This window comes from Protobothrops mucrosquamatus, unplaced genomic scaffold (genome assembly GCF_001527695.2).
Source record: "Protobothrops mucrosquamatus isolate PMUCROS unplaced genomic scaffold, P.Mucros_1.0 scaffold453, whole genome shotgun sequence".
In the NCBI taxonomy this organism is placed as follows: domain Eukaryota; kingdom Metazoa; phylum Chordata; class Lepidosauria; order Squamata; family Viperidae; genus Protobothrops; species Protobothrops mucrosquamatus.
Window position 1 is genome coordinate 979,074 of NW_015386776.1, and position 27,207 is coordinate 1,006,280.

The 27,207-nt window shown below is 36.7% G+C and overlaps 1 protein-coding gene across 1 annotated transcript; it reads left to right on the forward strand.

The window, feature by feature from the left end:
- Positions 1–3,779: 3,779 nt before the first annotated feature.
- Positions 3,780–13,936, forward strand: LOC114922595 (mineralocorticoid receptor-like). Its single transcript, XM_029284235.1, has 2 exons — positions 3,780–3,968; positions 12,148–13,936. The coding sequence occupies exon 2, from the start codon at positions 12,150–12,152 to the stop codon at positions 13,926–13,928; it is 1,779 nt and encodes a 592-aa protein (XP_029140068.1). The 5' UTR covers positions 3,780–3,968; positions 12,148–12,149; the 3' UTR covers positions 13,929–13,936.
- Positions 13,937–27,207: the final 13,271 nt, after the last annotated feature.

The window sequence follows — 27,207 nt, forward strand, 5'->3', positions numbered from 1 at the left end:
GATAATGTTCTCTCTTCTTTTCCCACCATTTTGCTTTCCTTGACAGTTTAGAGAGAGGAAAAATGACTCGAGAGCATTGACAGCAGTGATAGTAGTTTATTAATTGATTAGTCTTATGGCCACATCAAAAGTTAAAATAAAATAAAAAAATATATGATTTAATTCCAGAGTAAGATAAATAAAAGAAAAAACAGTAATAAAATACATACGTGGTAAATACAAAGAATCAGCATTTAGATAAATACATCACATTACAAGAAATCCAATCTGTTTAATATAATGAGTTCTTAGCTCAAAGGCCTTAACTATAAACTTAGCAGTTCTGCTCACAATGTATACATTAAAGCCTGACAGCATTGCTAAAGCCTGAAAAAAAAAGTGTCTTGGGAATATGTACTGTGCTTTTATAATATACTTTTTTTAAAATGACAATATTTTTCAACATGGTACCTTCTAGTATGACCCACAATTCCTATATGATCAGTCAGCCAAAAATGTTACTTGATCAGTGTTTCTCAGTCTTTGCTATGTCAAGGTGCGGGACTTCAACTCCCAGAATTCCCTACTAGACAACATGCTGACTGGGGAATTCTGAGAGCTGAAGTCCACACACATCATGAAGTTACCTTGATTGGGAAACACTGATCTAGACCAGAGATCTCCAATCTTTCTTGGTTGGCGGACCAGAGAGAAAGGGGGAGAAAGCATTTTATTTATGTACGCACACAAATGGGGCCATGAGCACGCATGATGTAAATGGGGCAGTGCTAGCACCCATGTGACACTCGCTAGCACCGAGCCGGTTTTGCCACGTAGGCGCTAGCATCACCCCATTTTCATGCCGTGGTGCCATTTTCATGCCGCATATCGTCTGGTTTGCCCAATTTCGCGCTGCATGCCACCTTGTTTTCATGCTGTGCACCTCCTGGTTTCCCCTCGTTTCTGCGCTGTGCACAACCTCGTTTTCACGCCACGTGCTGCCTGGTTTTTGAACCATGCGCCACCCGGTTTGCCCATTTTTGCACCGTGCGCTGCTCAGTTTTCTCCCATTTTTGCACCTCACACCGCCTAGGTTTTCCCCATTTTTGCACTGGGCACTGCCCGGTTTTCACACCACCCAAAGCCCGGTCCTCCCCTATTTTTGCGCCACATGCCTCCCAGTTTTCGTGCTGTGCACCGCCCTGTTTGTATAGCAGTGGCACCCTATTTTTGCCACACAGCGCCCCGTTTGCATAGTAGCAGCGGAGCTAGCGCGAGTGGGGGTGAGTGCGCACACAGATGTGCACACACTGGCCAGCCTGTTCCACGGCCCAGTGGTCAGTAGGCCATGGCCCAGTAGTGGGCCGCAGACCGCAGGTTGGGGACCCCTGATCTAGACATTAGGAAGACATACAGGTAATACAGTTAAACAGGGAACTCTCAGATCTTCCTGGCAATGCCAACCCAGGAGCACTGCCCTCACCACTTAAGACATCAAGCTGAAAGGCAACCCTGATGCAGAAAGCTATCTCTGAATACATGGCAGCCACCCTTCCTGCTGCTCATTCTGCCTTACTAGCTCATTAACAGTAATTACTTGATTCAAATAATTACCCCTGCAATTAAAATATTCCTAAACAGTGGCTGAGAATTCTCAACAGTGTAAATCAAAATCTATAAATTATTAATTATAAGAATGGATTTGAATGCACCCTTTAAATTTGAGGAACACTGTCTCACATTTAAATTTTTGAAACCAACACTCTCCTTTTTTACTATTACAATACAGGTTATCAAGCTGTGATTTTAAAGCGTACAATAATCCTTATTTAGTGACTGCCTTTGTGACCAGCAACTCAGATGTTAAGCAAAGCGATCACTAAGTGAAACTGTGACTGTGCTTGCAATCTTCGGCTTTCCTTTGCTTTATATGGGCCTCTGAAAGTCATAAATGCGAGGATTGGTTACAATGTTACTTTCTCATCAGCATCCTCATTGTGATTGCTGCCCAAGACAGTCACTAAACGAGGACGGCTTGTATATGGAAGTATTTCATATAAAAATAATGAAAAAATATGATTCCGCTTATGCTGTCATGTGAGTATTCGACTTGTGGTACTGTTCACTAACAGGAACATGAATAATATAACTGCACTTCTGAGCCAATACACTTGGCTATTTAAATGCAGCTGATAATCTAGAATACAAGACCACAGAATAACAAGAGTTGGAAGGGACCTTGGAGGTCTTCTAGTCCAACAGATTTGGAAACACCAGTTAAGACTACCGTGGGGTAACAGAGAAGCATCTCTCCATTGCCTTTTTAAGAGAAGCAGCTGTTAACTTGAAGCGGTTCATAAACTGGGAGGGAGAAAAATGCTTGGGAAGTGGGGTTTGGCTCCCTATCCTTGCCCCTCCTCTTTATCCCCTCTCCCTCTTTTCTAACTCAAGTCCAACTCCTAAATGCTCTTCTATAACCGAACTCTTAATATACAGGTTGGCACAAAACCCACCAATATCGCTGCGTCTGTTAGAACTTAAGCGACGAATCCCTGCGAATCTCTTCGGTGCCGGGTACTAAACAGGCAGCCTTATAAACTTTGCCTGTAAGCCGCGTCTCCTTTTTCCTCCAGCCGGCACGTGTACAGACACGGGCAGGGAGGAGGAGGGTTGAAAAGGAAACAAAAACCTGTTGTGCGTTCGCTGACTGGAGCAAAGGTGGAGGGAAAGAAGCGGCCAGATAGCAGCTACCAAGAGCAAAGGCCGCGGACGGCCACCTTCCCGTGACTCTCGTAGCGGCAGCTTTTCCCCACCACCCCTGCGATCTACGACGGGGTCGGCTCCGTCTGCTGGCTGGCTGGCCTGGCACATTCCCGGGCCTCCCTCCCTCTCTCCCTCCCTCCCTCCTCCGCCTGTGCGCATAAGCAAGTCCGAGCCGCTCAGCCCGAACCAGACACCGGACGGCAAATCCGGTGGCGGGCAGTCCGTCCGTGTGGCGCTCGCCTCTCTCTCTCCCTTCCCGTTCGAGTCCGAGGGGCGGGAAGAAGGAGGCGGAGAGGCCATCTCGTTGGCTCCGAGCGTCCGCCGCTCGCCGCGAGACACGCCTGGGGGGGGGGGAGAAGAGAGAGAGAGAGAGAGAGAGCGCTGGGTGCCCCTCCCGCTCGTCCTCTCTCCTCCTCCTCCTCCTCCTCCTCCCACTCCTTCCAGCAGCCCCGCAAACCGGGACTCAGCTCCAGCGGCAGAGTGCGAGCGTGAGAGAAAAATACTGGGAAGCGGGGAGGAGGAGTGAGGAAAAAACAGCGGCGGCGGAGGGAAGGTGAAGGAAGGAAGGAAGGAAGGACACCCGCGCAGACTGGGCTGCTCTGAAGAGACGCCGGGGGAGGGGAGAGAAAAGTTTACACCCTCGGTAGCTGCGCTCTCGCTCGCTCGCTCGCTCGCTCTCCCTCCCATCCACCTCTTCCCGCGGCGGCGGCGGCGGCGGAGCTGCAGGCGCAGACGGGAGTTTTTTTACCTGGAATAAGTTGGGGGATTTCCGCCCTCTTTTTATTTTTTTCCTCCAAATAAGAATTTGAAACCTCGGCGAGATCCGATGCTCGAGCCTTATCTCCCCGACGCCTTTCAGCCGCGGTCGGCGATGTGACAGCCGGGGAAGACCCTTCCGCCGGCCCTCCTTGCAGAGAGCTGTCACCGAGGAAGGTTCAACCAAGTGGGACTTTCTCCGCTTCCAGCTGAGCGGCCCTGGATCGCCTGAGAAGAAAGCTAGGAGGATTGCTTTTTGGTTTTTTTTATTTTTTCAGACGCCGCTTCGGAAAATCTCTAGCGAGCTCCTTGGAGGGTTGGTCCGTCTCCTTCGGGATTTAAGCCAGATTTTCTCCGGATTCCACCTTCTTCGTTGCTACTCTTCCCTGATCGGCCGCTTTCTTGGAGCGGACTCGGAGGACTCGCTCCTCCGGCCATTGCCAAGTCGAAACGGAGGTAGAAAAATGAAGGTGAGTCCGGGGAGGGGAGAGAAAAAACCCCACACGCCGCACCATCTTTTTTGACCGGAGTCCCAAGGCGGACAGGTAAAGAGGCCGAGTGACCGAGGGAGAGTTTTTCTGGAGAGGCATTAAAATGTCATTGCACGGAGAATAAAAGAAGGGTTACTAGGGAGCCGTAGTCAGACGAAGTGCCTCTCTGAGCCAAAACATGCAGAAGAGGCACTTCCAGGTCATTGCCAGTCCTCGCTTAATCCAATTTAAAACTTAGCGGGCGGGGAGGGGAAATAGAGGGAAAGAGAAAGGCATCGCAAGAGCATTTCGGCCTTTAGGGCAACGGAGCTAAAGTAGCTCGGTGTTCAGGTGATCCAGGCTCCAAAAAAAACGCGGATCGATATGTATTAAAAGGCTAAAAACATTAAGGACACGTGACATCTCAGAGAGTCAATCTATATTTTCGAGTAGCTGGATCCCCCCTTTTGCAAGAAAACAGCCTGGGAGGAGGCGGGTTGGGTTTTTTTTTTTTTCCCCTTAAAAAAAATCGCTAAGCACGTTTTGCTTTTGGAAAAAGTGTTATTTTGGAGTGATTTCTGTCTCGCGTGCCATCGGTGGACTTCTGCAGCTTGGCTTGCGTCGAATTTCATTAAACTTTGTTTCTCTAGGCTATTTTATTTTGGGGGCAGGGGGAGTTGGGCATTTTTATCGAGGGAAACTGGATCGAAAAGGGTGTGTACCCAAACGGAAGGGAGGGGGGAAAGAGCTGTCTCCTGGCGGAAGGAGGGGGGGAATGTTAACACCGCTGCCGTTTGGGTGGGGTGTCAAAAATTTGGGGGTGTGTGGAGTTGAGCAGTTTTCCATGAAGCCTGAAAACATGCGGCATTTCTGCCCGTCCAGCAAAAGGAGGGAGAGGATGTCATTGTCTTTCTAAAATATATTTAGAAACTCTGGCCGCAAAGATGGAGCATGTGATGAAATGTTTCCAAAACCTGCTAAAGGGCTAGAGTTTGGGAGTTAATTTTTATGGCCCTTACTTATCAGTCTGTGCAACTTTAAAAAAAAAAAATCCAAAGGAGCAGTTGGCAAAGAATCTACTAGACGCAATAAAATCCAATCTGAGAACTAGAGGGCAAGTCCTTGAGCCTCTTAATAAGGTTTCTGTTTGCTTTTGGGATTTTTTTTTTCTTTTTGAGGGTGGGGGGGGGAGAAGCTGCTTATTGCTCTGACAAGCTGGATTTGCTACCTTGTAAGCGTGGCGATTTTTCACTGCATGAGATGAAAACGTGCGTGTCCTTGCTTCCCCGAGTGGGTTTAAGGGCAGATGAGAGGGGGGCTCCCCAGGCGCTTACCTTGATAGAGGTGGAGAGCATGTCCCGAGAGGCGGGCAGGAGTGACTTGAGAAGCGAACCCTCCCAATTCGGATCTTAGCTTTTTTTTTTTCTTCTTTTTTTTTTTAAGAGGAAACGGTTAGAGGGATGCAATTTAGGAAGGGCTGGCAACTTGAGGGCGTGGGATCTAGTTCTAACTCTCATTCAGAGGCCGAACTGAGCGAGTTTCCCTTCCCTGGAAGCTACCTTTATCCCTCTCTTGTTGTTGCTATCGTGCAAGTTGTTAGCGTTGCAAAAGATCAATTCCTAAATCTCACTTTTCCTGGCATCGGTAGGGAGGCGGAGGGAATTTGCAGGGAGACGACGCGAGCCGCTCTGCTACGGAGACTCTACAGCTTTAAGAGGAGATACATTTTCTAGCTTGTGTCGCAGCAACTTTGTATCAGTCATGTCGCCTGCCGGGTGACTGACAAAAAGGCTTGTCCAATGGAAGTTCGCTACGGACTCCGATATCGAGGCTCCGCTCTTCGCGTCGGCCAATAGGGGAGAGAGAGAGGAGGAATCTCATCTGAACTTTATCTGAGCATGTGACATGTTTTTAAAAGGACTTGGCACCTTAGCGGTCTCCCCCCCCCCCCGGCCGCCTTTCCCTTTGCCCTGCACGGCGTCGGTGGACCAGGCAAATTTGAAATTAAGGATCCGTTGTGAAGAATAAATTGGTTCTCGTTCCTTTTTCGGTTGCGAGCTTTGGTATTTTTCTTCGTGGATGTGGACTTTAGGTGGATGTCACTTGGAGGAGAGGTGAGAGAGAGCAGTCGGAGGCAGAGAGCAGATATATTTCTAGCGTACTGAGAAAATTCCTTCTGATTGTTGAAACTGTAGCCAGGGGGGGGTCATCTACAAGCCGAACAAATCGTCTCAAGGTGAAAGAGTTGGAAATGAAGAGAGGGTGGCGTGAGATATTTATACCTGTCTCAGAACTGGGCAATTTTTTTGCATCAGGTGTTCTTCCAGACTGTCTAATTTTAACTCCTGGCAGCTATTCTGCAGATTCCCTATTATGAGATCCTCATGAGAAAAGTATCTCCCATAATAGCCTATTTTAGAAAAGTTGGATTTTCAGCTAAAATGCAAGCATCAGAATAGGTGTTTGGAAAGCTAAGAATGTGTCAGATGGTAGTCCACGCACCCAGAACTCAAGGCAGAAACCACTGGTTTTAGGATGCTTTTGTCTGGGTGTGAAGCTGTCAAGTAATGCTGGATGGACTTTATGCTTCTTTAGGAAATAGGTTATGTTGGGAGCTATGTTATTACTTGTTTAAATTTATTAGTTTCCCAACTCCACTGGAATTCAGGCAGAGTTAATTTTAAAATTATAGAGGATAGTAGAAGGTGAGTTAGCATCCCCAGCCAGTGGTGCAAAATAAAGACTAGCATATATTCCATGAATTTGTAAGTTTCATGCGCTCCTATGCAGATTGTAATTCTTTTACAGCTGCATGCACATTTTCCAAATTTCAAAATAATATTTGAATAGCTTTTGTGATTTCAGTTTAAGTAAACTGGAAATAGCTTGAAAACTGTAGGATTCATTCCAAATGAATTTATGTGCAGAAACGTATTGTGAAACATTTTTAATGAATTTATTAGATGTATAATCTACCCTTCTTTCAAGATGCAAAGGCAGCATGCACCGCACATTTAAAAATTCTAATTTGGTAAGCCTGTTAAGCTGGCATTGTATTTTGAACCTTAGTTTAGCAATTGAATTTGCATTATTTTATCATACCAGTAGATAGCATTCAGGATCTATTTGCAAATGCATCCATAGATATGCCAGATGATGTTATGGGATATTGTTTTGGATAATTATGCAATTTATGGATTTTTCAAAATGAAGAAACAGTGATTAAGTTGTCTGAACTGTTTCAATGCTTGTAGATTACTGCAAAAAAGTGTTTCAATTTTGGTCATTTATATTGTTAAAATCAAATGACTCAATGGAATAATAAAAAATGTATGTATAGTTTCTTTCTTGGAAACCTGACATTAACTCATATTTGTGTGATCTACCTAATAACCTAGTATTAATTTGATACAGGTCTATGTATAAATCACCTACACAGGCCATTTTTATTGTTCATTGATCTCAAAATGCTACATTGGCATGGGGTGGAGAAGGTAGTGCTCAGTATGCTAGGACTTGAGTTCAGTATTATCAGTACCTGAATTACAGAAGACCACAAAGAATTGCGTTGGTATGGCTAGTAATGAAATTCACTGGATGACCTGATGGCAGGTTATTTTCAGCCTTTGGGTTAGGCATGTTCTAAGGTAGTGGGGTGATCACATAACTAGGTTGTCCTAAACTCTGTGAGAAAGCATTGCAATATTTAGATTGCTGAGGTAGACTTCCATGTTGTAACGCACTGGACGCTTCCAACTAAATGTTTTAGAGCATATTACAAATACATACTCTTTAGTTTAAATTAAGATATTTGTATTATAGACCAGATAAAAGTCTGCATGTTTCATGAGATCAGAATTCCTGATATTAGGAGTTTTTTGTTCTAAAATAAGAGCCCTGCTAATGCTTTAGTTTTGTTTGGGTGGGAAAAAAAACAAAACAGAAGGATACATTGATGCCTTTGCCTGATTAAACTAAAATTATCAGTAGCAAGCGCACAGAGAAATAAATACTATAAAATAAAAAAAATTAATGAAATGTTTCATTACATTAATTCTTAACTCTTTTTTTCTAATATCCTGTGTAATATTTTTTTTAACTCCAGGAGAAATTGATGATGTCATACAAATTTGATAGAGATATATGCCATGATTTTCTACAAATGGCTTAATGTGAGTGAATAAGTTTGTTACTAGTAATTTATGTGCATATTGCTTTACATGCTTTGCCATCACTGGGTTTTGTAAGGTTACAGATATGTCTTTCTTGTTTACAATTTTTCAAAAAACATATTTATAGTCATATAAAGATGTCTTTATTTGCTGGAGATAGAATGGTGTATTTATCAGATTTGGGCAATCATATGACTATGAAAACTGTTTTTCAATGTGTTTGTATTTAAGTGAATAATTTCTATTACTTCACATAATTAAGAGTGATATTAAAGAGAAAAAACTGAATTAAATAACTAGAAGAGCATGTGATCTTTAGTATGTCAAAGACAACTAAGAGAAAACAAATTAATGCTTGCAGGAGAAAGTGTGAATTTGGCAAAATGAAAAGTCCATAGAAAATATCCAAATAGGAATATAAAAGTAAATAGTTCACTTGAATTGCATATCTTTTGGATAACTATGTCTTAAAGATTTATTATTAATAAATATGTGATTTTATTAATATTAGAATATTGTAAATTCTTTTTCAATGTTATTACTTCAATTCCCTTGAACAACAGCGATATATCTTTTTATATAGATATTTTTTGCTGCTCAACTGGAAAATGATATACCAGTTTTCAGTTGCAATCCGATAGAAATAAAATCCATTGAATTAATATAGTTTATTTCTGGATTTTGTAGTATAGAAAAGTTCCTTAATTATGTGAAGAATAGAGACTAGGCTGTTATAAACTTACTTTCTGTACTACATTTGCTTAGTGTGATGTATATATGTATGTGTTTTGTAGTAGTCTTTCCAATCTGGCACTTTTTCATGTCGTTGGATATTACTTCCACAGTTTCCTAATTGTTTTGAAAAACAATAATAAATAACAAACCTCAATCAACAAAGGGAGAATTATTGCAGAAATAAGCACAGAATAATGCCGCATGGTTCAAACAAAAATTTATCCCATAAGAATTCTTACTAAACATTGTGGTACAGGTAGTCCTTGACTTACAACAGTTCATCTAGTGACCAAGTTACAACAGCATTGAAAAAATGACTTATGACTGTTTTTCACACTTACAACCATTGCAGCACCCCCGTTGTCACATGATCAAAATTGGGATGCTTGCAATTCTAGTTTCTATTTATGACAGTTGCAGTGTCCTGGAGTCATGTGATCACCTTTTGCGACCTTCTGACAAGCAAAGTCAATGGGGAAGCCAGATTCACTTAACAACCATGTTGCTAATTTAAGAGCTGCAGCGATTCACTTAACAACTGCAAGAAATCATAAAATGGGGCAAATTCACTTAACAGCTGTCTCACTTAGCAACAGAAATTTTGGGCTCAATTATGATCATAAGTCAAATATTGCCTGTACTTTTCCTGATTAATGCGAGTTCTATGGTTACTTCTTAAAGCTCACCAAAAATTTAAATATCAGATGGGTTAAAAAGATTTAAAAAGTTAGCAATTGATTGATAAACAGCAGAAGCTCAGTTTAGTTTTGATAACTATGTACATATTTGGCTATAGTAATCATAGGCAACAAGGGCTCATTTCCCAAAATATGTTTTCCATATGTTTGCTGTAATACAGAGTGCATGGCTGATCACAGTCAATTTGTATTCTGCTTTAATTGTCAGCAGTTTGAAAGTGAACTCTATGAAAGTGTGCTTTGTTTAAACCAGATTTAAGGCTCAATTGTATTAAAATGTAAATCTACATCTTGCTATATTTACATATCTTGCTTTTTCAAATCTCTATGCTAACGTTACAGCTATCCCTAATGGAGCTCCACTCCTTGACTAATGCTCCTTAATTAAAATAAAATTTGTGTGAAAACTAATGTTTATAGAGGATCAAATCGCTTTGGCCTACAGAAGGCTTTACAGTATCTTCTCAAGTGAATATAGTTCAATAATTTGAGTTCTTAAGACTGTTGATAGCACTATCACTGCTTTCAAAGGCAAATATACATACAAGCATTGTGCCTTAGATATGGAAGGCCATGAATTTGAAGGCATAGGGTTAATTGTGTTGCCCCACTGCCTGCTGAGTTTAGAAGTTTGTTAGGATGTCTACATAGACATTTAGATAAGAATTTAGGATCCTTCAGAAAGTAAACTTTTTGATATATATACTGAAAGTCAGATTGATAAAAGTGTTAAAGCACTTACACAGGGAGTAGTAATTTGGGCATATTCTGGGAGTAATGGAACAAATTGTAATTGCTTGTTTTTGTGATTTGAGGATCCAGTTTGGGACAGTTGCTGCTGCTGCTGTTGAGACACTTGTGTAAAACAGGGGAATTATTTTGTTGTTTTGGGATAATATCATTATTTGAGGATGAGAAAAGGGCAGCTTGGTCAACAGTAAAGGATTTCACTATAAGGTGTGGGACTGTTTTACTGCTAAATTATATTCAAATTATTAGCATATCTATAGTAAAATACTAAATTCAGAAAATGTTTCATTGACATGTACAGTGTTGTACTAAAGGGAGTAATGTAGCACTCTAAGTTAGTGGTAGCATTTTCATCTATCTATCTATCTATCTATCTATCTATCTATCTATCTATCTATCTATCTATCTATCTATCTATCTATCTATTTATCTATCTGGATGGAAGATGATAGCTAGCTAGCTAGCTAGCTAGCTAGCTAGCTAGCTATCATCTTCCATCCAGATAGATAAACAGACAGACAGATTCCAAAACACTTTTCTCCAGCATACAAGTGGTGGTTCTTTGGTGAATATAGAAAAGAAACTGGCTCTTTTAAATGATATAGTATATGTTAAATGTTTTACTTGTTTAAAATAGGAAACTGAGTCTTTGGAAATTCTATTAAACTTTAAAGGAAATTCTTTATAGGACATTCTGGGGTGTCCAGAATTGGGATGAATCATATATGTATGTAAAATAGTCAATCTGCTCAACCAAAATAACAATGTTATAAATGTTTAATTAATTAATATCTCATGTATCTAGACCACCCATCTCCCTCAAGGAGGGGCACTGCCTAGGGCACATAAAGTTAGCTTTAAAATATTAAAATTAATTTAAAATTAAAAATTTTAGAATTATGAGATATAAAATTTCAAAGAAATAAAAAAAACCAATATGGCCATTTAACTTTGGTTAATAAAGATGGAGAGCCAATGGCAGAGCCAATTTTGAGCCTTTCATGGAAGACCAGAAGAGTGGGGACCCTCTTAACCTCTGGAGGAAGAATGATCCATAAGGAGGGGGCAGTGGCAGAGAAGGCTCTCTTCCTAGACCCTGCCAGTTAAAATTCTTTGACTGACAGGATCTGCAGCATACCTTCCTCGCCTGATTGAGTGAATACAAACATTTCATAAACACAGCTGTGCAATTTTATAAAATAATAATTTTCTCTGTAGGGCTCCAAATAAGATGAATGTTATGTTTATTTTGTATACTATTGAGCAACATTAACATTGATATATACTTTTAAGGGTTGTTATTTTGTTAAGAAATCATTTGCATTGGAAATCTTTATTATAAGATTCTTAAAATGACCCACATTGGGGGGGTAGATTATGGAGGAAAGAGAATCTTACTATGTGGGAAATATTAAAATGTAATACTCATGAGCAATGTACATTTGAATACAACTAAATCTCATCCTTTACTAAAAGAAGCACCAAACTTACTAATAAAAATAAAATGTACTCTGAAGTCATTTTATTTACTGTCAGTAGCATAGAAAATGAAACAACTGTACAAAATTTACATTTTTTTGGCTTATAATTTTTTTAAAATTCCATTATCACAAGATAATAAATTTTGTTTTTAACTGTTAGCCATTAAATGAGATCAAAAACAGCATAGTCAGATGTTCATCTATCTGAAATAATTTTCACTATGTTCAGTAAGTTTTACTCTTACTTAATCGTGTCTAGGAATGCAGCCACCATTCTTTAATATGCAAGAAAATTGATATATGCATAAAATTTATATATAATTTTGATGTTTTCTTTTGTTAGATATGGAGACCAAAGGCTATCGCAGTTATTCAGAAAGCCTAGATATGGAGAGGCGCTGGAGTCAAGGTTCACAATCTATGGAGTACACTCCTAAAGGAGCAGAAGAACAGTCCGAGGAGAGTAATAACTACATGGAGATCGTAAATGTGAGCTGTGTTTCTGGCACATTTCCAAATACCAGTTCTCAAGGAAGCAACAAAGAAAAACCTGAGCTAATTTCTTGTCTTCAGCCAGATCATAGTCAGCCGGCTATTTTACCCTCTGATATAAAAATTGAACTAGACTCCAAGGAACTTTCTGCAACAGTAGCTGAATCAATGGGTTTATACATGGATTCTGTAAGAGATGCTGATTTTACCTATGATCAGCAAAGTCAGCAAGGAAGCTTAACTTCTGCAAAGATGTATCAAAATGTCGAGCAATTAGTAAAACTATATAAGGAGAATGGCCATCATACCTCTCCCTTGAACACCCCAAATAGGTGCTTGAGACCTCTAATATCAGACTGTGCAAGCTCTGTGAATGGTGGTATTGTACCATCTATCACCAAAAGTCCTAGAGTGTGTCAAGAGAAGAATTCTTCTGATTGTAGTCCTCAAAGCATGACTCCTTCAGTATGCAGCCCTCCTAGAATTAGTTCTGTATCATCAACTACTCCTACTAACTTTGCAAATTTCACTGTAAATAGTCCAGTAAACCAGGGAACACCTTTGCCATGTTCACCTAACATTGAAAATCGAGGTTCAATGTTACATAGTCCTCCACATACTAGCAATGTGGGATCTCCTCTTTCTAGTCCTATAAGTAGCATGAAATCACCTATTTCAAGCCCTCCTAGTCATTGTAGTGTGAAATCTCCAGTTTCAAGTCCTAATAACATAACAATGAGATCCTCAGTATCCAGTCCTGCAAATATGAACTCAAGGTGCTCTATTGCCAGCCCTTCCAATGCCAATAATAGATCCACTCTTTCTAGTCCCGCAGTAAGCACTGTGGGATCTTCAATGTGTAGTCCTGTAAATGGTGTAGTGACCTTTCCGGCATCTAGTACATCGGTTGGACTTGGTGCAACTCAAGACATGGTTCCTAGTCCAGATTCAAAAGAGAAGAAAGGTGCTTCTGAAATCATATTTCCTAAAATAGAGCAAATAGAAAATGCCATCCCTATCAGTGAAGTAGCTAATCAGATGACTGTTGTTCAGTTTATAAAACCTGAACCAGAAGGGATATTTAGTAGCTCATGTCTTGGAGAAAATAACAAAATGAATTCTGATTCCCCATTTTTAGTATCAATAAAGCAAGAATCAGCTAAACATTCTTGTTCTGGTGCTTCTTTTAAAGGAAATCATACCGCAAATCCCTTTCCATTTATGGATGGATCATATTTTTCTTTCATGGATGATAAAGACTATTATTCTCTTTCTGGGATTTTAGGACCACCTGTTTCATCATTTGATGGCACATGTGAAACTAGTGTATTTCCAAATTCAGGTCTATCTATAGGAATTAAACAGGAGCCTGAAGAAAACAATTATTACCAAGAAAGTACTCTACCTTCCTCTGCCATTGTTGGAGTGAATTCTGGTGGACAGTCATTTCACTATAGGATTGGTGCTCAAGGCAGAATAGCTTTATCACGGCCTATTGGTAGAGAGCAGTCTTTTCAGCATATGAGCTCATTTCCTCTAGTGGAGTCATGGAAATCACATTCTGAGTTGACTGGCAGAAGAAATGATGGGTATCCAGTTCTAGAATACATTCCAGAAAATGTGTCAAGGTAGGCTTGCTTTATTACTGAATATCTAAAGAGAAAAAAAAACATTTGCTGTAAGATTGTTTTTGATGTTAATGTTGTTTTTGATGTTTGTTGTTAATGATGTTTTTCAGAACTGACTATTTATATAAATTACAATATGTATTATTTAAATGTTGGACAGTTTACCTTATAAATATGCTATATTTTATTGTTGGGCATTATGTTTAGCTTTATGGTTTCCAAGCTTTCACTTTGTTTATTTATTCAATTAAAACACATGTATGCTGCCTACCTTATAAGACTTTGGGCAGCTTATGAAGAAAACAGGATTTCTAGTTATGTAGATAACCATATTATTGAACAGGTTTGTGGTCCCTCATTATGCCAAGGTTTACTAGCATCGCTACATACAGGCAGCTTCTCACCCTAGTAGAGATTCTAAAATTAATTTGAAATATTTTTACAATTTAAAAATTGTTTGACATGTTATGAGAGCACCAGATTTCTCAAGATTTTAGTAACCTTGCATGATGTCTGCTGACTTTGTTAGATTATAAAGACTGCCCTCTGCTATGACAGACCCTCATGGGTGGTAAAACATAGTCCGGGCCAGTGGATGCTGAATATTGATATTGAAAAGAAATTCTCTAAATTGTCCAAGTCATACTGCATAATTTTTAAAAATCAATAATTGTTTTCATAATTGTTTTGCGGTGGTACTGCATAATATTTCCCTGGCTAAATTTTAAAATGAGTTGCAAAACTTTCAGCAACATTATTTCCCTATTTTTACTGCAAGGATTGTTACTAAGACATTGTTTCAAATGTCTTCTGAAAATAAAAAGATAGATTAATAGCTTTAATTAAGGACTGTAGCATAGAACAGTTTTGCCCATTAACATTATGTGATTATTGTTTTCATATTAAAAAATCATTATATGTAAGAAACTAGAGCCATAACCTGGTTTAATCAAGGCTTTCTCTCCTAATTTCTATGAAACCTTTTTACAATCATAATAGTGGTACAAAGATCATTTCTTTTGTATTATACTACAGGAGTGACTACTAATAACTTATTTTGATGTATTTCCCATTTCCAAAGACATGATAGCAAAGATCTCTCCCTTGTATTGCTGTTCCTGGCATTTTCTTTACTCTCCAGTGGTTGGTTTTCTTTTCTGTTACCTTGTTAGATTTTCTCCCCCCACCCCCAGTTTTCATTAATATGTTTCTCACTGGAGCCTTTATTATCCTATGTCCATTGACATGTGAAACATCAATACATACAGTTTAATGTTGATGTCATACTTAAAATGAAAAGACAATTTGAGACAATAGAGAAGAACAGACCATGTTCAGTGTTGAAAAATGCTTTTTTACTCCTTATAGTGCTCTTAATTGCCAACTGATTTCTTCACTCAATGAGATTCTATATACTTCACAAAGTTTCTGGACAGTTTTATGAGAGAGTGATTTAAAATAGAAAGGGGAAAGGATCACATACACTTTTTCATACTGGTAATTTCTACCTGAAATTCCTCCTTTCCAAATCAACTTCTTATTAACAAATGGAAATAGCACAATTTCCACTACTTTATTTGAGCACAATGTGCAATTAGAGTATTTCAGATAATTAATTATAGTTTTATCCTATTATTCTTTACCAGTACTGATTTATAATCCTACTTTTAGAGTTCACCTTTTAATTTTTTTCACTATTGCATTCATTACAGTTACTTCTATCCTCTCTTAGTTGAAGAATGCTCATTTTTGGAAATCTAATTTAATAAATTAAAAAAAACCCTGTTATAGCCTTCAATGTTGGTACAGAGAGAGAAAATACATTTAGAACTGAGTATCTTTTGATTCCTTTTTCCTTCTACATATATCTAATTTTGTAATTATTTCATGTTATTAAAGCTTTCGGAATCCTATTCTTATATTTCTGCTTCTACTAATATTTTAACACTTTTCTCTTTGAAATTTTTTGAAAAACTAAAGATTTTATAAAGATTTTTTCTTTTTCATGAGCTCTACTATAATATGTGCTTTGTATATTTTATTATTTTATTATACATATTATTTTTTTCTTTTATCTATTTATAATGAAAAATATATTATTAGATCACTTTACTATTAAGTTATGTTATACTGATAGAATGGATCTTTCGCATCTTTTATAACGTAAAACAGACAAAAAAAACCACCCCTAAACATGAGAGCATTTCAAGTGACAAATGTAGTTTTATTCTTAATTTATTTTATCCTTCTCCTCATAGAGTGCATGAAGCATATACTATTTTTTCTTTGAGGAAGACATTCTTATTAATGTAGTCACTGGTTTCTATGATGCATTTCAGAAATTTCTGACTACTAGTTATTCTATCAAATTGTTTCCCAGTACATTAGAATGAATGTCTGAATGAAATTATAACTAGGATTTTGCCATTTTATACTATTATTACTATTATGTAGCAGAGTGAAATGAACCTTTTCTATATGTTATACTTCTATATCATAAGATTGAAAAGTTTGTCCAAAATTTACCTCATTATTTTTGTTCTTTGTGGTAACGTGCAATTGGACAGCACGGAGTATTCAGATTAAATTATTTTTGTTAGAATGGGATTATGTGTACTGGCTTTTTGGTACAATAATGGTATACAGATACTTAGTTACTGCTTAATTTAGTGACTGTTCAAAGTTACAACAATGATGAAAAAATTACAACCAGTCCTCACATTCATTACTTTCACAAGTCTGTAAAGCAAAGGAAAGCTGAAATAAGATCATAAGTAGAGTTGCAGTTTCATGTAATGATCACTTTGCTTGATTACTAAATTGAGGGTATCAGTTGTGGTAACTAAATGAGGACTACATGTATTCTGATACATTACTGATATTATTATTTTGGATTTAACTTTGTTACGATTATATTTTAGCATTGTGCATGAACAGCATGTATTAAGTTGCATCTTGTACCACAAGATCTTCCAACTTTGTCATTCTGTGATTCTATATCTACATGAATTAATTAGGTTTTGTAATACTCTGATAACATTTAAGTACACGGAGATGATACAGTATGATATATTGATTTTGTTTTAGTTTCTTGATTGAAGGATTAGGGATTGATCAAATCATCTGGTTGTGGTAATTGTATTCAGGTTGCCAGTACTTTCTGATGAGATAGAGCCCTGAAATAAACATGCAAAATATTTTTGTTAACAAAAAAAAAATGTATACACTTTTCAGAATGAAAGATACTAAAATAATTAGTGTCTTATCATGTTAACTGGAAAGCTAAAATTAGATACATAGATAGCATATCTGTATAATTCTTCCTGGAAACAAGGACCTGGAATGTGTCCTTAACGCTATCAGTTCTTGAATGCAGAACTCCAAAGGACCACTAGAGGGCAACACAGGGACACTGAAAATGCTCTGTTGTCATGCAGTGGTGGTTTAGATTTTGGCAGCCAAATGTCTGCTAAATGTTTGTCAGCCCTTTATGGCCATTCTAAATAATTCCTCTGAATTTAGGGCTAAATGAACTTCTAATCTAATCAACTTCTCTGATAGAGTGGGTTTTCTGGGGAAAAAAAACAACCAGAAATTTTTCCAATACCTTTGGAATTTTTAGTGAGCATTTTTAGTAAGCAAAGCTATTGTACACTGTGTTTTATATGATGCCTAACTATTTTATAACTTTTCTCCAATAGAATTAAGTCCACTTCATTTAGGTTTAAAAGTGATACAAATTCAACAGCTTACTTGTCTGAATTTAATAAATAAATAATACCAAAGGAGATGTGATATACTTATATAAGCATAATTTAGGTAAAATCTGAAAAAAGGTGTTTGAAGCAATCTAATTGTTATAAGCATTATAATTTTATTAAAATGAAAAAAAATATTTCTATAAAATAGAAACTCTTCCATAGAAAAAGTAAGCAATGAAAATTTATTTCACATTATTATCAGGTTTCCTTAGTTGGAGAGGAGTCAACCTAATTTGCAAATCTGGATTACCACTTCCTATAGTTATTTGAACTGAAATAATGGTTTTTGATCTTAGGTGTGAAAATGTTAGAAATTAGGTTTTGCATTAAAACAGTTGTTTTTAGCCAGAATTGCAATGAGTCATGCATGTGGAATTATATTAGAGATTTTATTCTTCTTCGTTCATGGAAAAATTTAGAAGAAAACTATTAATAAAAGTAGGCTTCTTGTTCTGGTAGGCAGTTTTTCTACTATTTATTATTATGAATCATGAAAATCAGATTTATTGAGATTTAATTAAAATGTGATTTACTAGATCAAGATTATTTTTCTATTTATATTAATGAAATTATTTGCGAGATAGATGATTTGCAAACATTTTATACATTTACATTTTTTAAAATATACATTTTATATTTTAGGTGTATTCATAACTTTTCTGCATTAGAAGCTGTATTAATCCTTTTAACTTGGTGTAAGATGCCAATGGAATAAAAACTTGAAGTGTAATATATGCAAAACTGGAATAGAAGGTGGCAACATATTGCAATATTTTCTGCTCCGTTTGAATTTTCTATAAAACTAAAAACTGCTCATTATTCCAGGAAACGCTATGACTTTTTTCACAATTATTTTTAATGGCCTTCTGAGGCCTTGTAATTGAATAGGTACGTAATTTCATTAAGAGCTTTTTCATGATTATTCCTTTTTATAAATCTAGAAGTTCAAAGCTACGCAATGAATAAATGGAACCTCTGTGTGTTTTCATTTTCGGCTAGAAGACAAGGCCACCGTTATTAATATAGTATTTACAGTTTTTAAACATATCCTGAAGTAAAGACATTTAAACATTCAGCTATGGTCATTCTCATTGAAGTAGTAATTATTCTCATAGGTTGTCATGTCAGGAAAACCAGGAAACTGTTGTTTCCTGCTGATCAGCTGATCAGAGAAGGAAACAGAAGAAGAATATTTGTGATAGAAGTTGTATGCTAGGCCGAAACCATGTTTAAAGTTGTGCTTGCTGGGAAATTCTGGGAGTTAAGTCCACATATCTTAAAGTTGCTAAGATTGAGAGACACTGGCATAAACACTCTCCATAGTATCTTAAACTACAGCATCAGTTTGGAGGCTGGATTGTGAACTCTGGCCACTTATAGCTTTTATAATGCTGCTAATATTGTTTTTGTTTATTTAATTCTCAGTGAGATTCCAAATAATATTTCCATTTCTGATTCCTGAAACCTTTCTAAGCTTTTGAAATACTTTATTTTGGTTATGATATAAGGCTTAAAGCTAGAAACTGATATGTATGTCACTTTGTTGAGCAATATATGAAAAATCAAAATGTGCAGTATTTTATTAAAATGTGCATCTGAGTGAGCACAGTTCTAAATTCATGAGAACACCAGACACTTAATTTTCTAAAAGTGGTTTAAGAAAATGTCTTAGTTGCTTGAAAAAATAAAATAAAACTGAAGAGACTGGTCTTTTGCATAGTTTCAGGAAAACATGTTACTTAAAAAAAGAAGTTATTTGTTTCTAAGTTTCCAGATAATGTAATATTATGGATAATGTAGATGCTTGATGTTATAGTCAAGAAGGATTTAGCCCATTGCATAGAAACCAGTCTGATTTCAGTGGGGTAATGCATGAGTTAGGCTGCAGTCCTAAACTCATGTACCTTCAAACAAGACTGAAACATCTGCAAGAGGACTGGACAAATCTGCAATCCCAGCTACTGTATTCTATAGCAAATGCAGCCATTGTGATAAGGTGATTAGGACGCAGGTTACAGGCCACTAAAGGTAATTAACTGGATGACTTTAAGATAGACACTCTTCTCAGCCCAATATAGCTCACTGAATTTTTGTTATGGAGAGTTTGTACGTACCATCTGAAGCTCCTGGAAAAAAAGCAGGTTATAAATTGAAAAATTGACCAAACATAAATATAGATTGACTTATTGATTCACAAATACTTATATATTTGTGTATTTTGATTATAATTATTTATTTGCTTATAAATCATCTTTGGTATGTCAATCATCGTAAAACACAATGTATTATATAGGTTCGTATAGGTTTATAATCTTCTGGTACAGAAGAAAAAAATGTGATGGAGGAAGAGAAAAGCAAGGCTTCAGATAAGAACCCACATTCTTAAGAGATAGATGAACGAAATGGATTTCTAATCTACCATAATACTTAGAGTTCAGTCCAGAAAAAGAGCTTCTTACCAAAAGAGCCTTTGGTATCCTGGCTTATATCAGAGCTCAGAGAATCTATTTTTTTTCATCTTTGTGGTCCCAGGGCAGCTATCACAGCAACGATGCCATGAGTTTTATTTTTTTATGAGTTTTCTGCCTTTTCTAGTGCCCTAATTCATGCCCAAGGAACAACTGGAATTATAGATGCAATTCCCTGTTCTTTCAAGCAGATATTTGCAATGTTGCAAAGTCTGCAAATATTTAACTTAAGTGTGCACAAGTTGAAAAATAGGTCAGGGCAACAATGGTCTCTTGGTTTGGATTTTGTTCTTCACGTTAAAAAAAATCAGGTTTTGACTTTTACCCCAAATTTGACAACTAGGCAATTATATTAGCCAATCATTTAAAACTGTTTTATAAAAGCATTATTAAGAAGCTATTACAAACTCTAATGTAGTATGCTGTCATATTTGTTCCTTGGTTCTGGATAGTTTTTTCCCTATGGCTGTTACACCTTCTTTCCAAAGCTTATAATTTTCATAAAACTATACAAATTGAAATACCTATGCCCTGCAGAAATGGAAATTACATGCAGGAATGCTTCCATTTTATAGATTGCTTGGAGGAACGATAGACTTTATTTTGAAAATATTACTTGTTCTTGTCGAAAGAAGATCTGTGTGTTTATGCTGGCTGACTCCCATGGGTCTTGCTGAGGGAATTGTAGTTAGAATAACTGCCAAATGAGAATGTCCATATTGATTTTTAGATTCTAGCAATAGTCAGTGACGATGTAACACCTGAAACCCAAACAAATTCCTGAAAATAAGTTTGTTTAGCAGAATTCAAGGAATCTGCTATATACATGATGTACATAGTAACTGCTTAACTTTATCAGTAATTTTAAAATTTCCAGTTCTTTTATTTATCTTTCCCCACTCCCAGATCATTTGTATTCTTTGTTAGTCTGCCAACTTTTTAATGACTTTAAGTTACGCTTAGTCTTCCTCCGGAAATCCAGAGACATGGGCGGTGACACAGTTGGTTCACAGAAAAAAATCTGGCATAGAAAGATGTTAGGTATGTAAGACAGTTCAGAAAAATATCTCATTGTGTTAATTAGTGCCAATTCAGGAAAGTGTTTTTATGTCAGCATGTATGCATTTGAGCATCTGTTTAAGTAGTTCCTTTAAAAAATGTGTGTGAAATCTAAATATCTCTCCAGCTGGAAACTAGTTATCTGAAACTAGGATTGTGATTAAGGATCCTCTTCCTTTACAAATGTGTAGTTGAAGAGTAAGGTTGAAAGCTGTAAACCTTATAGAATTACACAATTTTATTTAGGTAAGAGTTTGGCTTTACCTCAGTCAACTGGGTTTGTGCAGAAGGCTTGTCTTGTCAGGCATGGAAGCAGATATTTCAGTGAAAATCCAGAAGTGCTCATGGAATTCACTTGTTGGATTATAATTTTTGAAAGTTTACCACTGGAGGATTTTCTTTTTCCTTATATTAAAGGAATATAAAATTAAAGTCTGTGTCTACATGTGGGGAGTCTAAATTTGAATAAGCAAGTTCCAGATTATGATGGAGTCCAGCCCACATCATTCCTAGCCAATGTAGTACTAACATAGTCAAAATAAGGGATGATTGTAGAGGTGAACACAGCTCAGCACATCTCTGCTATTGATCACTGATGTTGAGAGTTCTGAACTGGAATCATTCCAGAGAAACTGTTCCTTATTTTGCATCCCTTAGGGGTCTCAAAGTTTATTGGATACAGATTAAAATAGATTTCCATTTTTATTCATGTTGAATCAATGCACCTGCAGTTGGAAGAAAGGAAGCAGATTGCTTGTAAGACTTTTTAAAAGGTCAGTGGTTAATTAGTTACCAGAAGAATACAGTTTATTTCATTTGTTGTGGGTTAACATGGCTATAATTTCAGTTATAGCTTGTTTTATGCTCTAAAGTCTGTTTTGTATATGCCTATTGGAAAAAATATTTTTTTTCAAATCTTAAAAATAAAACACTAGTGTATGTGATATTTCTACTTTTGTACTACTTGTATGTGATATTCCTATTTTCTATACAAATTGATTTATTCTTCTAATTATTTTGAATAAAAAGTATATACATATTCCAAATTAATTCTCTCTCTCTTTCCCTCCTTCTGTTTTGTCCCTCTCTTTCTCTGTCTCTCCACACATAGAGATAGACATACACACAAATTCACTTCTCATCTTTATAGGTAGTATCTGTGTTCCTCAATCTTGAATCCTCTACCAAAGGCCCAGAAATTTGAGCTTTCTGCATAATATCTTAGCTGTTCCTGCACTTTTCTGGATAGAGAGCTTTGATATTCCTAAAATCTGTTGCAGCCACTCTCTCAGCTTAGTGAAAACCATTCTTACCATCCTGAATGCTCTTATCACTAGTGGAGTCACTTTGACTTTTACTTTTCACATCCTCTCCAGTTTTTCTTTCTATTTCTCCAGCTTCTCATTCTCCTTCTTGATGTTGCTCTCACTTGGCACCACTACATCTGTCACCACTGCTGTCTTCTGCTGCTCATCTACTACCAAAATGCCTGGTTAATTGGCTAGTGTAGCCACTGGTAGGATTTCCCAGGGTCTGACAACTCAACTATCTGTTGATGGTACATTCCATGCAGGATCTTGTCTTGTCATGGCACTTCCTCTGCTTTATGTTCTTCCCACATCTGCTGATGCCTCGAGCATTTTCTCAGCACTTCACTTTGGTTGCCACCTTACTGATGTACTGCTGGATGCTCTGGGCTTCATCCAGAATAATGACTTTGGCACTCACTGGACTACCCACCCACCCATCCCCCTTTCTGCCTGGTGTACAGTCTCTGGATGTAGAACTTGGGGTGGAAACTTCCATAGATTGTGAGGAGCTTCTGGGTCTTCACATCAGCAGCTTCCACATTGTCCTTTAGCCCACAGGGTATCTAATAACTGGCAGGACGCGCACACACACACACATACACACACACAAACACACACATACCACAGAGAGAGGGAGAGGGAGAGAGAGAGAGAGAGAGAGAGAGAGAGAGAGAGACTTAAATGAAAATCACTTGTATGGTGTCTTCTGAATTAGTTTGTGTCTTTAAACTAAATTATATTACTTTATTTAAAAAAAATGATTTCATGTTTCATGATCATATTACAAGGGCTTCTAGTTGCTAGAAAATTACACTTTATAAATATAGACTCTGTTAAATGCTGCAGATGGATTAAAAATTCTAAATGGTTCCTAATATCATAAACCTGCCTTAATAAATGAACATTATTTTTTTCAAAAAGTCACTTTGAAAAAGCATGCATTTTTGTGTTTTGCTGGCTTTATGTGTGTTTGTGTGCATGTATATGTGTGAAGGCACGGCTAAACACTTCCCTAGTGAACTGCGTTAATTTTGCTTATGCCATTGAAGCAGGTCACACTAAGACCTGGCAATCATTTTCCATTTAGTTTGGATTCCTGTAGCTTGTTAATTTTCCTTATTTTGGCCCATTATAACTCCAATACTAGTTCAGACTCTGGTCAGAATGCAAAGGGGAAAGTCCAGGTATGAAAATTTTTTATCTACTAAAAAGGTGTGTTGTTGCTCAGGATCAATAACATACGACAAGAGTTTTTGGCTTCCAATGTCAAGTTATCTCAGGCATAAGGAAAAAATGCAATTTTTCATAAATCTCTTTATCAGCTTTGAAAACTGCATTCCTTGAAGAGAAGAGGGATTAAGAACACAAGAAGATAAAAATATTGCTGAATTAGAAAATAGTGCCTCAACTAGATCTAAGTTGCCTTAATTTAATATTTGTAGTTTCATTATGTTGTTCCTGATAGGTTAGCGAAGTACAATTTTTTATTTTTAAATCTCAACATTATATTTACGAAATCATTTTCAAATACATTGTAGGATACAAAGAGCCAGATTGGTGCAATGGTTAAGGCACCAGGCTAGAAATCAGGGGACCATGAGTTCTACCTTAGGCCTGAAGCCAGTTGGATGACTTTGGGCCAGTCATTCTCTTTCAGCTCTAGCAGCTCTAGACAAACCACTTCTGAAAAATCTTGCTAAGAAAATTGCAGGGACTAGGACTCCTGCAGTTGCCGCGACTCAAAACTGATTTAAGGGGACAAAAAAAAAAAATACAACTTTCTAGAAAACTACAGAAAAACTATAATTTGTTTTTACTTCATTTATATCGGTACAGACCTAACTGGGTACTTCTCATGTTAATTATGTGATATCTAATAGACTAGAAAATTAAAAGTATCCCTAAACATAGAAGTACATAGGTAACAAGATTTATAAAAAGATATGCATGTAATTCCTTGGAAGCTTTAATTAAGGAAGAATTTTATTTATTTGAAACTTCTGATTAATTCACAAAGGATGAGCATGTAGTTTACTCTTAATTAAAATTGGTGGGACTTATATTGTGTCCAGAACGATAGACTCTCTGTATAAAGAATACATTTTCACATACACATACACACACACACAATCCACTTGTGAATTCTTGTTTCAAGTTCAGTGTTTGTGTAATTCTAGAATTTTATGCTGTTTTCAAAAAAATGAATTTCAATTTAATATAATACATTTACAATACATCAAACTGTTCATACAGTATATATTCAATTCAGTTTGCATTTGTATATTTTACTCAGTTAAATGACTTTTCTTATTTACTTTAATAGTTAAAGGACATAAAAAGGGTAACAGGAATAGTTCTCATTTTCAACTCTTCAGTGATTTAACAAAATACACAATTTTTAATTGCACAAAAATAAAGATCATCTTGGTGATACTAAGCTAAATTTTTAATTATAGTAATTTTAGTATAGGATATGTAACTAGTGCCATCCAGATGCTTTTACTTCTGTCTTGTTGACCTGTTTGCATGTCTACAAGCAAAGGATTCTAATTAGTTTTTTAATGAAATTGGCAGGAGTTGTGATAGGTTAGCAAATAGTACATTTCTTTGTATCAGTGGTTACGTTTAAGGGAGGGAGAACTTTTGGAGAGTAGCTCCCTTGCCTAAAGGTTTATGCTAACTGCTGCACATTTTCTTAGGGAAGGTGCTTGAGAAGACAGCATGTATGTTAAGAATATTCAGTAGAATATTCTAGAATATGAAGATATTCTAGGAAGATCCAATTTATCTAAAAAAAATCTTCTCCTATTCACCTCTATTCATGTTTCTAAACTGATTGTTTCTGCAATTTTCTGTTTATAGATATCAATGTGAAAATAATATTTCCATGAAGGGAAATATGTATGGTACTATATATGATCAAATTCCTTGCTCAAACCTGTTGTAGTTTTCTTTCAAAGATAATGGTGAACTAAATAGTTTTCAAACTTTTTCATTTAGGCCAATTCTATTCATGGTAAAAGAGTGGAGAATTTGTTATCTTTATTACCATCAAAATATACATAATTTATGACATCTTCTCCCTGTGCTAATGTTGTCCTTCTCCTAGGGCAGTCCTTAATTCTACTCTTAAGTCTGTCTGTCTGTCTGTCTGTCTATCTATCTATCTATCTATCTATCTATCTATCTATCTATCTATCTATCTATCTATCTATCTATCTATCTATCTATCTATCTATCTATCTATCTATCTATCTATCTATCTTCTTCACCTATTTTAGAAGACAATGGAAAGGTATGTTATAAAATCCTTCTATTTGAGAGAGAGAATTGGACGTAATCACAAGCTTTTTAATGTTTTCTTTCATCTTTATTTATTGAGCCTGGACTTCTAACAGAAAAATGTTTAAAAAATAATCATTTGATGGTCTATGTTTAGTTGTCTAATTCTTTGGATCCTAATTTGGTGATGCTCAAAGACAGTACAATTTCTTTCTAGGTGTAGAACACGGGTGCCTGATTATTGGCTATGCTCTTCATGTTTATTCTGTTTACCAATTTGTAGAATTGATTTATACTGTATGAGTAACATCTGCCACATCTGCTAAGACTATGGTGTGGAGAGATATATTTGTAACTACTGACCAGATTTCCAGTGTTCTTTCCATATGATGCTGCTACATAGAATCAAATGGAGCGTGAGGCATAAAAAGAGAGAAAGTGGTTCAAGTCCCATTTTAGCCATGAAAGCCAGCTGGGTGACTTTGGGCCAGTCATTCTATGCCAGCCCAATCCACTTACAGGATTGTTGTTGTGGGAAAAATAGGAGGAGAAAGTATGTTGGGCATGCTTGCCATCTTGAATTATTTGTAAAACATAATAAAGGTGAGATTCAAATAAATAAAAACTTCTGTGGCGTTTTTGTAGTCTAAACATAGTGTTGCTCCTAGAGTTATCATTGTCAAGTGACCTCTGTGGCCAAGACTGTTTATTATCAGCCGATATACCCCTTTATGAGGGACAGTGTGGCTGTCACATTTCGGAGTGGAACCACTGGTCATCACATATTAGAACCTGATTGAGGTAAATTGCACTTGCTGCTAGTTAGCTACTGAATCACATTCACCATTCTGCTTCTGAGATAATGAGAGCAGGATATTTGACAGATGGCTTTCATTAGTGTAGACCTGAATGATCATCAAAGGTCCTGCTTTCTGTGCTAAAACTAAGTCCTTATCCAAGTATCTGTAGGTTGGTCTTCTGAGTGGTGTGGCACCTGGTCTTTGGAATGTTTTCTATTGAAATCTATGAGGCACACTTGTACACACACAACTATTATACAGTAGATTTTTATGCTGAAGTTTAGGTTTATTTTTTTTATCATTGTCAAGCATGTTTACCATGTCACAATTTCCTAATCTTTGTTCCATTATTTTATTTATATTTGATAATGATTTTATGATTGTACTTATCTTAATTTATGCATAAGAATGATTAGTAGCCTTTGAGTCTACTACAACTGATGAAGACTTCATGGACACGTTCATATATTTTTCTTGGCAATTATATGGCAGTAGTTTGCCATTTCCTTATTTTGGAATGTTTTTCTCCAACTGCCAATTTAATCTATAACCTTGGTATTACCTGGAGGTCTACTGTCAGAATTAGCTATTTTTTTAATATTA